General features: G+C 42.6%; 1 protein-coding gene and 1 long non-coding RNA gene across 2 annotated transcripts in view; one reads left to right on the top strand and one right to left on the bottom strand.

Moving 5' to 3' along the window:
• The first annotated feature begins 7779 nt into the window (after positions 1-7779).
• Positions 7780-15777, top strand: part of AMPD1 (adenosine monophosphate deaminase 1) — a 44358-nt gene continuing 36360 nt past the window's right edge. The window contains exons 1-2 of the mRNA XM_029573446.1: positions 7780-7928; positions 13140-13314. Of these exons, the coding sequence (XP_029429306.1) occupies positions 7901-7928; positions 13140-13314 (203 nt within the window). The 5' untranslated portion in view covers positions 7780-7900. The remainder of the gene's footprint in view (positions 7929-13139; positions 13315-15777) is intronic.
• Positions 9597-15777, bottom strand: part of LOC115074199 — a 41821-nt gene continuing 35640 nt past the window's right edge. The window contains exon 3 of the long non-coding RNA XR_003852209.1: positions 9597-10824. This is a non-coding gene — a long non-coding RNA (uncharacterized LOC115074199). The remainder of the gene's footprint in view (positions 10825-15777) is intronic.

Here is a 15777-nt window from a genome sequence, read left to right as displayed (position 1 = left end):
CCTTATTAATTCAGAAGGCTTTTTTTTTTTTTTTTTTAAACATACATAGGAAATGGAATGAGTATTCCTGTGGCGTGAGGAACTTGAGGGGTTATTGTGGCCACGTTTTTCATGTTTTTATTATTTTCTGGCTGATGCCACCAGAAATCACAGCCTGATTCTGAGTCCAGTGGATGCTGGCATAGATTGTAGGTCTGCCCCATTCTTAACCTATCTCTGAGCCTGGTTTATGAACCTTTTCCCCCTATAGACATAGGATGGGGGGAGCACCTGCAGGGCGAGTGGAGACAGGTGGTCAATGTGCCCATTGTAAGACAGCTGAAAGTGGACAAAGTGAAGTAGAAAGCAACTGAAGGAGAGAGAGAGAGGGGCCCCAAGCTGCAACTCTATTTTGCCCAGGGACGGGGCCAGATTGCGTCCCCATGGCTGAAAATGTGCTGGGGCTATGGCTAACCCTCAAATGTGACTTAGACATCATCTCCCAGTATCAAAGGAAGTATTCAGATGGGGGAGGGGGAAGTTCAGGGCTATTGATGGAAGGAACAAATCCAGCAACAAAAGAAGTCCTTTCCGGCTCTGTGAAGGCTGGTGGTGCACCTTGGGTATAAAAAGGCTGGGAAATGGTGGTGTAAGTTGTAGTAGCTGCAGTAAATTGATGCACTGACAGCCACTTCAGAGCTAGTAATCACATTCTCATACTGGAAAAAAAAAAAAAGCCAGGTCACCGGCGAGTGAATCTGATTTCTTGCCTAGGCTGAGCTTCTTGGATCTGATTGCAGTGAGCCTGACCTTTCATTGAGAGTGCTTGAACTATGATTGCATATTTATAGGACAGGATAGCAGGGCCAAGCCATAGCGGTGGAAGATGGTCAGCCAGCTCGACAGCAATGATTCCCAGAGAAGAGCTGAATTATTTACTGTGCTCAAATGAGAGCTTTACCTAACAAAGGGAGTATGTTTTCTGATACCTCTTTAATTATCACTCGCCAGGGCCCAGAAAATGTTCTTGAACCTGTTTCAGTACCAGAAGTTAATGTGCAAGGAGCAGCCCTACGGCTCACATATGGGGAGAACGTGAGGAAGATAAATACTACAAAAAAAATCTCTCACAAATCAATTGCACATCCAATGAAACTAATGCTGGAAAAAGCGTTTAATATTTTATAAAATGTCTGGTAATGGAGGAAAAGACTTCAGAAAACAGCCATTCGCCCACCTGTCAAAATGCGCTGCTGATGAGTGCGACAGGTTGTGAGTTTTTTAGTACGAAAAACACATTTAACATCAATTTATTGTACGACGCCTGTGGATTGGAATTTGCAAACTGTGAATTTGCATTGATGAAAGTGGCTTCGGCCTTTGCTCGATAAGCGTTTTTTCATGAGTCGAGAAAGCGGAGTGTGTGGAGTGGGAATGTTTTTTTTAACACTAATTTAGTACAAGACAATGTGGAGGTTTTTCTGATCGATGGGTTCATCCAGCTGTGCATTTTGTTCTAAAGCCTTTTCCTCAGTTACACACATGGTTTTCCATTGGCTGTGTAATTGAGTTGTTGTCACATCTGGGGATCCAGGTTCAGATTCCCCACTCATCAGGACTGGTAGGACCGTGGATGTGGCTGCGCTCCAATCCCGGGAAGATTGGCTGCAACTACTTTTGGCACCCCCTCCCAGCCCAGGAGAAGCATTGAGGGTGCATATGAGGGGAAGGATTGGCCCCCAACCTTTTGTGCTGAGGAGGGCCCCCCCTTTAGGGAGGGAGTTTCAGTGATGGCAGAGGAACAAGCCTCCAAACTATTGTTTAAGAAAACTCAAATCACTGAAACAGATACTTGAAAAAGTTAAATTGATGGATACGCTTTTCTAGGGGTTTGTTTTATGTTTATCTGTACATTTTCCAGTTTCATTGTATTTCCTCAATTATGGTTGTAATTTAAAAAAAAAGAGTGTAAAAAAAAACCAAAACAAAAAAAAACCTCATAAGGGGCACATCACAAAAACAAGAAAGAAGGTTGGACAAGTCCCTGGAGGAAAAATCCATAAACCATTATTAAAGGGGATGTGGGGAAATCCACTGTTTATACTTGTGACCTGGATTGGCCACTCTTGGAAGCAGGATCCTGGGTTTTGGATGGACCCTTGGTCTCATCCAGTATGGCAGTCTTATGTTAATTAAAAAAAAAAAATCTGACTTTGATTTAAAATTAGGGAACAGGGCGGGACTGGAGAGAGAGAGGAGAGACCGGTGCCTTCTGGGAGTGCTCAGGCTGAGCAAATCTCCGGAGCTGCAGCCGGGGAGTGGCCAGAATCCAGACGTCATCTGGGTGAGACAGCTGGGCCCTTAAAATCGGCTCCACTGTGGCGCGGCGCCGAAGCCGCACGCGGCTTTGCCCCCAACATTACATCTCGACGAGGTGTATGGACTTTCCACTACCCAAAGTAAGTGATCATCTCTCATCTCTCTCTTATATCAGCAAAATCCAATTAGTCTATGGGGAAGAAGAGGAAGGGAACAGTGAGAGTTTACCCATCAATTCCCTCAGTACCACCTCTTTCGATGTCCCAACAGACTATAGTTGGGTTTTTGCAACCTTCCGATACCAGTACTCCATTAGGGAAAGTGAAATAAGTAGAGGGCTGCCTTTACCCTCGACTTCAGGGAATTCCATCTCCCTCAGCCCCAAAGTCCACTCACTTCCAACTTTGGACTCTGCCTTGCATGCAGGATTACGAGAGAACCGGGGGCAAATAAGTAATGTCCCTTTAGGCTCTTCTTTGATGGGGAATCCAGCAGATATAAGATCCCAGGCTTTGTCGGCGGAAGATAATTCTGTGGCAGTGATATCATCTGAGAGTATCTCAAGATTGCCTGAGATCCCAAAACAGATTACTCTAGAAACACTTTGGACTGCCATTAAAAGTTTAGAGATTTCAATAGGTTTAAAAATTGAGGGTATTTCCAAAAATGTAAAAGTACTGCAACCCAAGGTTATCGAGCATGATATTAAGATTAAAAGTAATGCAGAATCTATTGTTAAAATGGAAAAACAATGTGAAAAACTTGAAAAATGTGATTTGGCTCTGATGAAGGGACTAGAGGTTAATAATCCTAGATTGGAGTCTTTGGAAAATAATTCAGAGGTTAAATCTGAGAATTTTAAATTTTCCAAAATCTCTAACTATGTCTCCTATAGAAATGATCAGGAAATTTTATTTATAGGTTTTAAAAATAGCACAGGATACAATACCCCCAATAACAAAAGCTTATTATATTACCTCTAGAGTGGTAGAAAATCAGAGTGATATTCCTATACAACCACCTCCATTAGAAAACCTGTCTGAATTTTTCCAAGAATCACAGAATGAAATTGTGGGTAGAGCTACAGTAGTAGTTGTGTTTGCCTTGGAACATAAAATATGGACCGAGAAAATGTTTTATGGCCAGAAATTGGCTTTATTTCCTGACTTGGCTAAAAGCTCTCAATTGAGAAGGAAAACATTTTTGTTAATGAGACAGCGCGTCCTAAATATTGGAGTGATATTTCAACTACAGTTCCCATGTAAATGCTTAATAAGGTTGGGTTCTGCAAGATACTTACTTTTTGATCCTGAGCAATTGGAGAGTTTCTTACAGAATAGAGAAATCCTCCCAGTTATTTCCTCTTAGTTCAAGTGTTGAAGGAGAATAGGAAATTAATGTGGATATTTATATTATCTGGTAATATTTCCTGAGTTTTAGTTAATATATAATTAACAGTCCCCATATGAACGGATTGCTTAAATTGATAATGTATCACTGAAACTTTGTTTTAAATAGTTTGTTCAATATTGCAAGAATGTCAATTTGTTTTGGCCATGTATGAAAATTTGAAAATAAAGAATTAAAAAAAAATAAAATAAAATTAGGGAACAGGTTGATACAGTCCTGTTCCCTGTACTGGGCTTTGCCTCCCCTCCAGCAGATGGAGACAGAGAAAGTTTCACTGACACTGTACATAACTCGAGGTGCCACCTGCACTCCCTCAGTATTTCTCTGTCTCCAGCAGATGGAGACAGAGAAAGTTTCACTGACACTGTACATAACTCGAGGTGCCACCTGCACTCCCTCAGTATTTCTCTGTCTCCAGCAGATGCTAGATGGTGCAAAACCTGCAGTCTGGGATTAAAAAGAAACCTCAAACACCAGTTTTGCTTGCCTCCCAGGGGGTTGGGGACCCTTGGTTGCTCGGTCCTTTGTCGCCAGACAGGGTAGAAAGCTTGGCAGTTCCTGTTCCCGCACCCTGAGCCTGCTGCTGGTCTTCTTTCAAGGGAAGTGTTAATTTTCTTTGATTCCCTATTTAAAGTTTTGCTTAAAGTTTTTTGTTTAAAAGAAAAAGAAGGGGGTTGCTGTGGGATGGCAAGCTTTGCCCCGACTCTCTCATCGCAGGCGATCGGGCAGCTCTGCTTTAGTTTCCCATTCCTCTGGAGTTGCTTTGCTTTGTTGCGGCTCGGCGCCGTGTTTCCATGCTGCGCAGGTTGTGCTGCTTTGTTTGTGGAGACTCGCGCCGCTGATCTCTGTGCATCTCCCAAGGACAGGACACCTCAGGGAGAGCGAAAGCTGCTTCAGCCAGGCACCGTGAGCCTGGGAGGCCCTCTTTAGCGAGGCAGCCAGTAGATGGCCCTTTTGCCATTCCCATGCTCAGCGGGGCCATTTTGTCCACATTCTCAGTTGCCTTGTGAGCCACAGAGGGGGAGGGGGTATTTCCGTCCCCTGTTGGCCCCTGTGGTTAAGGCCTCCGGGAGAGGTCAGGAGGCTGAGGGGAATCATGCAGCTGGCAAGGATGATTGCCAGGGGGATTCAGATTCTTTTTCTTCCTTCTCATCTGAATTTGTTCTCCTATTACATAAAGTTTATAAGGCCAGGAAAGCTAAAGCTGTGCAGGGGCCTTCGGCCTGCTCAAGACCGGTGAAGAGGGCCAGGACCTCGAGGGTCCGGCAGGTCCCAGGGGCCTCAGCACAAACTACCACCGTGGACACCTCCTCTGATGCTTCAGAGGTGGGGGATCCACGGGTGCAGGGCCTATCTGGGTTGGATCCTGGTTTCGTGGACCAGGATCCGGATCAGACACTGGCCAAAAGCCCAGCAGTGGAAGGCGATGATCCCAAAGTGATATGGCTGTTCCACAGTAAGGAGCTGGATCCCTTCATTCCCGTGGTTCTAGAAGACGTCTTACTTCTACCTTGGCCACCGGTGGATAAGGTCTTGAGACGCATAGAGGTTCATCCGGGCGATGTGATCCTCGTGGCACCAGAGTGGCCGAGGCATCCTTGGTTTGCAGACTTAATCAACCTAGCAGTGGGTGCTCTAGTGTGGCTAGCTCATCTGCCGAATCTCCTGCATCAAGGTCCTATGTTTTCCGATCAGGCGGCTCACTTTTGTCTAGGGGCTTGGCGTTTGAGAGAGAAAGGTTACTCAGAATGGATCATCGCTACTCTTACAGTCTAGGAAGACTTCCATCTCCTCAGCATATGTGAGGGTATGGAGAGTTTTTGAGGCTTGGTTCACGGAGCAAGGAATAGATCCTATGCTAGCCTCCATGGTTCATATTCTCCCTTTTCTGCAAGACTGTTTGGTAAAAGGTTTATCCTTTAATTCACTTAGGGTTCAGGTAGTGGCCCTAGGCTGTCTTTGATGTAAGATTCAAGGCTTTTCCTTAGCAACCCATCCGGATATAGTTCTCTGGGGAGCAAAACATTTGTGTTCTCTAGTTCGGAAACCTTGTCCCTCCTGGAGCCTTAACATAGTCCTTAAGAGCATGTGTGCAGCCCCATTTGAACCTCTGAGACTAGTGACTATGAAGGATCTCACTTTGAAGATGGTTTTCTTAGTGGCGATTTGTTTGGTTTGGCGGATCTTGGAGTTTCAGGCCTTGTCTTGTAGGGAGCCCTTTCTGAGATTTTCAGATTTGGGCATTTCCTTGAACGGTTCCTACCTTTCTGCCAAAGGTGGTGTCATTGTTCCATTTAAATCAGTCAGTGGAGCTCCCGTTCTTTCCAACTGTGGATCCTTCAGTGCCTCAGGTGAGAGAGTTGCTCATTTGGACATGAAGCATGCATTGCTACAGTACCTGAAGGTCACAAATGGCTTCCGCTTGGTCAGATCATCTTTTTGTGCTTTGGAGTGGTGCAAAAAAGGAGCATAAAGCGTCAAGAACTATGATTGCAAGGTGATCGAAAGAGGCAGTTAGCTCTACGTACATCGGTCAGGGTCGTCCTATCCCGGAGAGGCTAAGGGTGCGTTCTACCCATTCCCAGGCGGCCTCCTGGGCCGAGTGTCAGCAAGTTTTGCTGCAAGAGATCTGCAAGGCAGTTACTTGGAAGTCATTACACACTTTCGCCAGGCATTACCGTTTAGATGTCCAGTCTCCAGAGGCTTTGGTGAAAGTGCTCGAGTGGGACTCAGTCCTACCCCATCTAGGGAAGCTTTGGTACATCCCAGGAGTCTGGACAGATCTGGGTACATACCGTACAGGGAAATGAAAATTGGTTCTTATCTGCTAATTTTCATTCCTGTTCATTCGTCCTCTGTTCATTCAGAGAATGTTAGTGGGTTTTGCTTTCTATTTTTGGGCTTGGGTACAGGTCAATACTGAGAGACTGCAGGAGGCACCTCGTGTTGATAAAACTTTCTCTGTCTCCATCTGCTGGCAGGGATGTATAAACCCAGGAGTCTGGCCTGATCCGTGGTGCTACAGGAGTGAAAATTAGCAGGTAAGACCCACTTTTCCTTTTTTTGCCACATTGCATCTGTAGGACCTGTATCTCTGGTGACCCTACCTGACCTGGTGACCCTACAGCCAGTAGAATATCCAGGATAGCCACGATGAATATGCATGACATCAGTTTGTATAGATTGGAGATCCAGTATATGTAAATCTATCTCATGCATATTCACTGTGGATATCTTGAAAACCCAGCTGGTTGGGGGGTCCTCCAGTATGGGTATGGGAACCACTGCCTTAGGACAAGGGGCAGCAGCTCTGGTTCTTGGGTGCCAGTAAGCCACAATGAATAGGCATGAGCTGCACTGGCATGTAGTGGAAGCAGCGCATGTAAATATGTTGTGTGGTTATCTTAAAAGCCTGACCAGCTTGCAGCACTCGAGGACCAGAACTGTCTACCCCACTAGAACCATTCAGTGCATCTTAAGTATGAAATTAGAAGGCTCTCTCACATTTTTACAAAAGCACTGCATGCTTTCATCCAGCTTTCTAGTTCTGCTCTGCTGCCTCTGGAAGCATCCCTTTAATAGCCAACAGGTGCCCTAGTCTGGGATATCATCTCACTCCTATCTTCCTTTCCCAAACACCCCCTGCCTCTTTCTCCATCAGCTTAGGATGAAAGTGAAGATTTATTTTCCCCAAGCTGATTCATCAGAAAACTAAACTTCCATCTTATTTAGCTTTTCTTTCACATGGGTCTGGCCAGCAGGACTACCTTACCTTACCTGTTTGGATCTAAAACAGGCAGCTTCGGGGATCAGGAAAACCCACCTTCAAGGAGCACTGCAGCGCTCTGGATAGGCCCCAGAAAGGCAGTTATATGCTGTTAGCACTTTTTGATCTTGATAGAGAGGCCTTTGCTGGAAGACGTCTTCCTCAAATATGAAAGCAGTCTGCGTCCAGCACAGTTAGGTCTGCGTTTTTAGCATCATTTGCTTTACTGGCACTGTGTATGTGGCTGTGACTGTGACTGTAAATAGTTCCTTATCTGAGTGCCACATATCCTTTTAAAGATGGACTATCATGTTACAGCAGCGGAGTGGATAAAGTAGCAAGGTCGAGGCAGGCTGTTTTACAGTTTCCCTTACTCCTCCAGGCCACTATTACTTGGGCTTCTTACACTGGGACACAGTGGCAGAGATGTCCAGTACAAAGGCAAAAACTCCAGGTAGGTGCTTACACACTTGGATGGTGATGCAGAGTAAAGTTGGGGGAGGGGTGGGTATAATCCAGACAGGGCTGCCCAAACTCAGTCCTGGTTGGGTTTTCAGGCTTCTACAATGAATATGCATGGAAACTATTTGCAAACTAAATGCCCGCCAATCTACGTCAGGAATCCTGCCACAAGAAATTCAAGCAAAACCTCAAAACTTGGCTGTTCAAATAAGCATACCCATGACTGATTTTGCTCATCCGACCTACTGACAACATCCCATCTCGACCCCCTCCCTGACTCATGACTACTCGCTAGTCTGTTCTCTTGCACCCATCATCCCCAATCAAATTTCTAATCCCTTCCCCCCCTTTATCCTCCCGTTATTGCACTGTTATCCTGTTGTTTTTGTTTGTCTTTAGTATAAGTCCTTTCGAACCTCCGCTACATGCATTACCCAGGTTAGACCTTAAATGATGTCTTACAAACACTTATTTAGACCTTAAATGATGATTTGTAATGATTAACTAATGTTTTTGTTATGCTTATTACAGTTACCTCATTTGAACACAGTTACCATGTATTTTCAAACATTGCTGTATATTTAACTTTTATATTTCAAACATTGTTGTTGTATGTTTTTTGTTTCATTGTAAAGCATGTTGCTGCATTATATTCCACTGTAAACAGAGGTGATGTTCCAAATGTGCTGCAGTATATAAAAAACCCTTAAATAAATAAAATACTAGATTTGCATGCACTGCCTTCCATCTCATGCATGAACATTATAAAAATCCTGAAAACCTGACTGGTTGGGACTGAGTTTGGGCAGCCCTAAGCCAGAGACTAGATAGGGACATGATGACGAGGGGACACCCTCAAGCTCGCGCCATCCTTCTTAGAGGGGGCATATAACTACAGCCCAACCAGATGTGTACAGAGAGCGATGGAAAAGGAAGCAGGGCTAAGCAGACATGGCATAAGAAGGGAGTGGTATAGGATTATTCCCTAGTAATTGCCCCTAGGCTCCTGTGATTGATCGTGAAAGAAACCGCTTAATTTGCTTGTTGCTGCATAATTGACAACCTGCTCTAGAAACTGAAATTCCAGAAAGCTTAATCAGTCTGTCTGGACTCTCTCAGCCCCTCCTCTCACAAACAATCTGCAGGGAATTCTCTCCTTCAGTTGTTTTGCCTGTCCCTCTCCCCCTCCCCCTCCTCCTCCTGTCCTGAAGTAAATAGGAGGAGATGGAAGGGAAGTTGGAGTGGACAGAGAAAATGCTCAAGATTGTTTGATCCCTCAAAGATGATTTTGGTAACATTCGTAGATGGAGTGATAGCACTTTAGAGGAATTTCATCTTCATCTAAAGGTTCTTGCACCTGCACATGTAGTCAACCATACACCACCCTGAAAGACTTGGATGTGATTTTTGTAAGTCTGCAGCCGCTGGTGTCAGCATTAATTATATTTCATAGAAGCCTTGATGACTTACACTACTGACAAATTTCAAATTCTACCCCTTTTTGTGTTTGTTACCATGTGCACACATCTTTCTGATACTGGGGACATTTTTAGCATGCATAAGCTCATACACTCAGAAAGCATAAAAATGATGGTTGCACTATATTTCAATTCACAACAAACGTGACATTTCACAGTTAAATGTTTGTAACATATGTCTTTACTTGATAGTTGATTTTTGCACTTTGTAAATTTTGTATTTGTATATAACTTAAATATTGTTAAAAAATGGTTTGATAAAATTTTGATATTTTTGGATAGTCAAGGTGTGAATCTAAGTAAATTTTCCAAACAGTTGCTGCAGAAACTAGAAAAATCTGCCACAGGAAACCGGGGGCTCTGTTCATAGTGCACTCTCATTTTGTTTCAAGAACAGACCATTTCTTAAATATTATATTTACAAACCATGGATTTCAGATCTATAAGCACTTTTTACTGTAACGTCAGGGATTATTTGTTTGAAACAATTGGGCCTTTCTTCAGGTGCTACATTTCTTTCCATCAGTGCTAGGAGCCTCTTGGAAATAGGGGTTGGGAAGTGATATTCAAATTGCTCTTTGGTGGTGGTGGTAATGGCTTGTTTATTGTCACAGGTGTCAGAGGGCCTATGATATATTTATATGCCACCTTTGTTCCAAAACCTGGCCGAATGACATTCCAGTTGTTGGGTTTTCAGGATAATCCACTATGAATATGTATAAGATATATTTACCTTCAGGGAAGACTCATACATATTAATTGTAGATATCCTGAAAACTGACTGGCTGTTGGGTCAGTAAGATATGTTTAGGGACTGTTTCTTTAGTGGGTCATACAGAATGGATTAAAGGGGAAAAGTGATTATTTGCAGAAGAGCCCTCCCCCATGTCATGTTAAAACAATGCCACCAAGGTTTTCAGTTATAATGTGCAATTGCTTCCTATTACAAACACAACCCTAGCAACTTTAAACAATTTGTGTAGCTCCAAAATCCACCCAAAATAAGAAACGGGACAAACTGAGCACTTATTTCCCGCAAAAGTAACACTTCAAAAAGCTCTTATTGTCTGCTGTCAGCCATGGTGTGAGTCTGCCAGCATATTTGGCTAAATAGCACCAATTTTATAATCATGTATCAATTTTAACAGTCTTATTGAAAAGATTCTCTGATCATGAAGTCCAAAATATTAGTTTCATGTAATTGCAATTAAAAACACTTAGCTTGTGCTGCTTCTCAGCAAACAATCTTACAAGGAACATTGAGCCCCAGCTAATTCATAATGGACTGGGAGGAGAATTCTGTTCACAGGATTGCTGATGTCTAATGCCAAGACTTTAACCAACGCTGCAGCATTTCAGCATAGTCGCACCTACATCAGAGGCAGCTCTTAAGTATCCTAAAGTTCTAGTCTGAAAAAAAACCAAACAAAATGAATAGATTTCCCCTGCACATTCCCCTATTTGAAACTTGCACTTAATGAAACAACATTGCATTAACAAAGCACTGATTCCTCGTGTTCACTCTAATGGAACCTGTGTAGCTTTATTCTATTCTGTCACCAGTAATAAAAAAAAAAAAAAAAAGTCTTTTCTAATGAAATGCTCTCAAAATAGTTGTGGCAGGTTACCAATAGTTATCAAGGGGCTAGAGCTAATCTGGCACATGCTGAGCCAGTCCTGATTTTTCCTATATTGCATCTCCTGCACTTGAGTTGCAATTTCTCTAAGAAAATGCACAACTGTGATGGGGCCTGGCTCAGCCTAAGTCCCTGATGACCCAGAGCGGGCTTGGTAACCTCATTCACATTGCATACATTTACTTAACAGAAGCTGTGGGATAAGGTGAGGGTGGGCTTCGGGCACCCCCGCACCTGTTATTGAATTGGGTCCTTCCCATTCTCAGGGCATTTTTAAGAAAATTCTTCCTCCTTCCCTCCCTCTTTCTCCAACCGTTTACCACTTGGCAAATCGATTTATATCCACATGACCCTCTGTCTCTGCCCAAGCAGGTTTACCCAAATAAATCACTCACTAATTGTCATTTCTCTTCTTCAGAGGGTTTGGCCACCTCACCTCCAAGTAAGCCAAACAGATGGAGCTGGTCCTGGTTCTGCTCCATTGTGACTTGCACAAGGTCACAAGCATCAGCAGGATTTGAACCCTGGTTTCCCTGGTTCTCAGCCTGCTGTGATAACCACCAGCCTACTCCACTCCAAATGAAGCGAGGCAGCAACCCTGCTATTCAACATGATCAATAGAGCTAGCGTCAGACACACTGTGACCCAAGGTAGAAACGAAGGACCAAGCCCAATAAAGTTCTACCTCAGTGATATCACTCAGTTTCTCCACTGGGGCCCCAGGCAATTGCCCTGCTTGCCTCTACCCCCACAAACCAGTCTTGATTATTAAATGAGCTTGTATTTTGTTCTATCAATTTCCACCATTAGATTGCTGGCACTGTTCATCAATGTTCTATCAACTAATGCAGGTCCTTGAGGGCTGCAACTCAAGTCATGTTTTTAGGATTTCCCCAATGAATATCCATATATAATGAAGACAGTATATGCAAATAGATCTCATCCATATTCATTGGGGAAATCCTAAAAATCCGACTGAGCTGTGGCCCTTGAGGACAAAGTTGGTGGACCCCTGCACTAATGCATTCAATGGTCTTATTTCATTAGTGCTTAATCCTTCTTACTGCTGTCCTCACCTCTGCACAGGCTTGCCAACAAGCTTCATGTCATGAGGGACAGTCTGAGCCAAGGCTGGTTTCACCCCATTGCATCTAGGACACCTGTAATTCCAGTTTCTCTAACCATAAAGATAGAATTGCATCCCTACATGCAATGGGGTAGAATTAGGACTGGCTCAGTTCCATCTCATATGAAACGGAACCTGTTGGCCAACTCTTCCCTTCTCTATGGTACATGCCCTGCAGATGCTTTCAGGACTGGTTCTAAATCAAGCAAAGAGCTCGACACTTCTCTACAATGTAGGCAGCTGGAGTAAGCTCCGTTATTGCTTTTCATTCTGAATCCAAGCCCAGTGAGGGGCAATGAGCTGTGCATGCTGTTCAGCCAGGTTTTTCTGGAGGCAGTCCATATATTTTTTTGCATATTGCATCCATGGACATTTGTAGGGGATAATATCTTTGTTTGTAAGGAACATACAGGATAAAAATTGGACCAAAAACCCATTTCAATGTAAAATTTCCTTGAGGGACCATCAATGGAAAATGGGTTGCTGGTTTATGTAGCATTGCGGCATTAGATTCATAGCAAAATCAGCTTTTATGCAATTTTCTTTAATTTGCCATAATACATTTTTACAAGATTTTTTTTGGTTTGTGGACAAGGAAGAGACAAATATGGATGTTTAAATTGATTATGAACTTTAGTTCAAGATCTCAACATGTCTGTTGCCCTTTGATGAACATCAATGAGGGGTATCAGACCTACTTTGATTCCCAATTAATGAACTGACAGTCCCAATAAATGAAAAGGAAATGTAAATACAGAATCAGGATTGAAAATTTAAACTTGGGAATGAGAGTTCAGGTCCTGTTATTGATGGCTTTGTAGAAAGTGTTGCATAGTCCATGATCTGTAGAAGATAAAGAAAGTAAGGCTGTAGCATAAAGACCCGAGCTTTTGTGTTACTTCCCCTTAATGCTTCTTGCTCAGCAAGCTGACAATTTAATAATGGTACACTTTTCTCTTCAGAAGGAGATGAGGAAATCCGGTCCTTTGCAGAGAAAGTCTTTGCTTCTGAAGTCAAGGATGAGAGCACCAGGGAGGAGATCTCTCCTTTCGATGTGCCAGAAAGCTGCCCCATTTCTCACCAAGAAATGAAAGATCACTTGATTCACATGGAGTCCAAGGAGGCTGTGGATAAGCGGTAAGAGAATTCAGGGCTAGTAAAATATGGGGAATTCTCCCTTTGGATAAACATGGAAAAATATCTTCAAAAATAAAAACAATCCAATTGGAATCTTTGGAGACTCATTCACCCCTAACTCTAGGTCTGTCTTTTCATAAGAAGACCCATGAGCCTGACTTCACAGCTGGGAAAAATCACAGAACATATAGAAAGGCATGCTTGAATGGGACACAGCAGCATGGATTTACACAAGGCAAGTCTTGCCTCACAAATCTATGTGTTTGGTTTTTTTGAAGGGGTGAATAAATGTGGATAAAGATGAGCTGGAAGATGTAATGCATTTGGATTTTCAGTAGGGGTTTAACAAAGTCCCTCATGAGACTCCTGTGAAAAAACAAAAAGTCATGAGATAGGAGGAAATAAGAACATAAGAAATTGCCATACTGGGTCAAACCAAGAGTCCATCAAGCCCAGCATCCTGTTTCCAACAGAGGCCAATCCAGGCTACAAGTACCTGCCAAGTACCCAAACACTAAGTAGATCCCATGCTACTGAAGCCAGTAATAGCAGTGGCTATTCCCTAACTCAATTTGATTAATAGCAGTTAATGGACTTCTCCTCCAAGAACTTATCCAAATGTTTTTTAAACCCAGCTACACTAACTGCACTAACCACTTCCTCTGGCAACAAATTCCAGAGCTTAATTTTGTGTTGAGTGAAAAATAATTTTCTCCGATTAGTTTTAAATGTGCTACTTGCTAACTTCTTAAAGTGCCCCTAGTCCTTCTATTATCTGAAAGAGTAAATAACCGATTCACATTTACCCATTCTAGACCTCTCATGATTTTAAAGACCTCTATCATATCCCCCCTCAGCCATCTCTGCTCCAAGCTGAACAGCCCTAACCTCTTTAGCTTTTCTTCATAGGAGAGCTGTTCCATCCCCTTTATCATTTTGGTTGCCCTTCTTTGTACCTTCTCCACTGCAACTATATCTTTCTTGAGATGTGGCGACCAGAATTGTACACAGTATTCAAGGTGCGGTCTTACCATGGAGCGATACAGAGGCATTATAACATTTTCTGTTTTATTCACTATTCCTTTCCTAATAATTCCTATCATTCTGTTTGCTTTTTTGACTGAACCGACGATTTCAATGTATTATCCAATATGATACTTAGATCTTTTTCCTGGGTAGTACCTCCTAATATGGAACCTAACATTGTGTAACTACAGCATAGGATAGTTTTCCCTATATGCATCACCTTGCCCTTCTCCACATTAAATTTCATCTGTCATTTGGATGCCCAATCTTCCAAACTCACAAAGTCCTCTTGCAATTTATCACAATCTGCTTGTGATTTAACTACTCTGAATAATTTTGTATCATCTGCAAATTTGATAACCTCACTCATCGTATTCCTTTCCAGATCATTAATATATATATTGAAAAACAGCGGTCCAAGTACAGATCCCTGAGACACTCCACTGTTGACCCTTTTCCCCTGTGAAAATTGACCATTTAATCCTACTCTCTGTTTCCTGTCTTTTAACCAGTTTGTAATCCACGAAAGGACACTGCCTCCTATCTCATGACTTTTTAGTTTTCTTAGAAGCCTCTCATGAGGGTCTTTGTCAAATGCCTTCTGAAAATCCAAATACACAACATCTACCAGTTCACCTTTATCCACATATTTATTAACCCCTTCAAAAAAATGAAGCAGATTTGTGAGGCAAAACCTCCCTTGGGTAATCCATGCTGACTGTGTTCCATTGTCTTTTATATGCTCTGTGATTTTGATTTTTAGAATAATTTCCACTATTTTTCCCGGCTCACTGGTCTATAGTTTCCGAGATCGCCACTGGAGTCCTTTTTAAATATTGGGTTTACACTGGCCACTCTCCAGTCTTCAGGTACAATGGTGAAGTTAATGATAGGTTACAAATTTTAACTAATAGATCTGAAATTTCATGTTTTAGTTCCTTCAGAACCCTGGGGTGCATACATCCAGTCCAGGTGATTTGCTACTACATCTTCCTGGTTCACAGTGATTTAGTTCAGTTCATTTGACTCATCACCCTTGAAAATCATCTCCAGAACTGGTATCCCCCCAACATCCTCATTTAGTAAACACAGAAGCAAAGAATTAATTTAGTCTTTCTGCAATGGCCTTATCTTCCCTAAAAGCTCCTTTAATCTCTCTGTCATTTAATGGTCCAATCAACTCCCTCACAGGTTTCTTGCTTCAGATATATTTTTTAAAGTTTTTATTATGAGTTTTTACCTCTACAGCCAACTTCATCTCAAATTCTCTCTTGGCCTGCGTTATCAGTGTTTTACACTTAACTTTACAATGCTTATGCTTTTTCCTATTTTCTTCAGATGGATCCTTCCAATTTTTGAAGGATTTTTTTTGGCTAAATAGCCTCTTTCACCTCACCTTTTAATCATGCTGGTAATCAATTTGCCTTCCTTCCACCT

Source organism: Rhinatrema bivittatum, chromosome 12 (assembly GCF_901001135.1).
Source record: "Rhinatrema bivittatum chromosome 12, aRhiBiv1.1, whole genome shotgun sequence".
Classification (NCBI taxonomy): domain Eukaryota; kingdom Metazoa; phylum Chordata; class Amphibia; order Gymnophiona; family Rhinatrematidae; genus Rhinatrema; species Rhinatrema bivittatum.
This window is presented reverse-complemented; position numbering and strand designations above follow the sequence as displayed.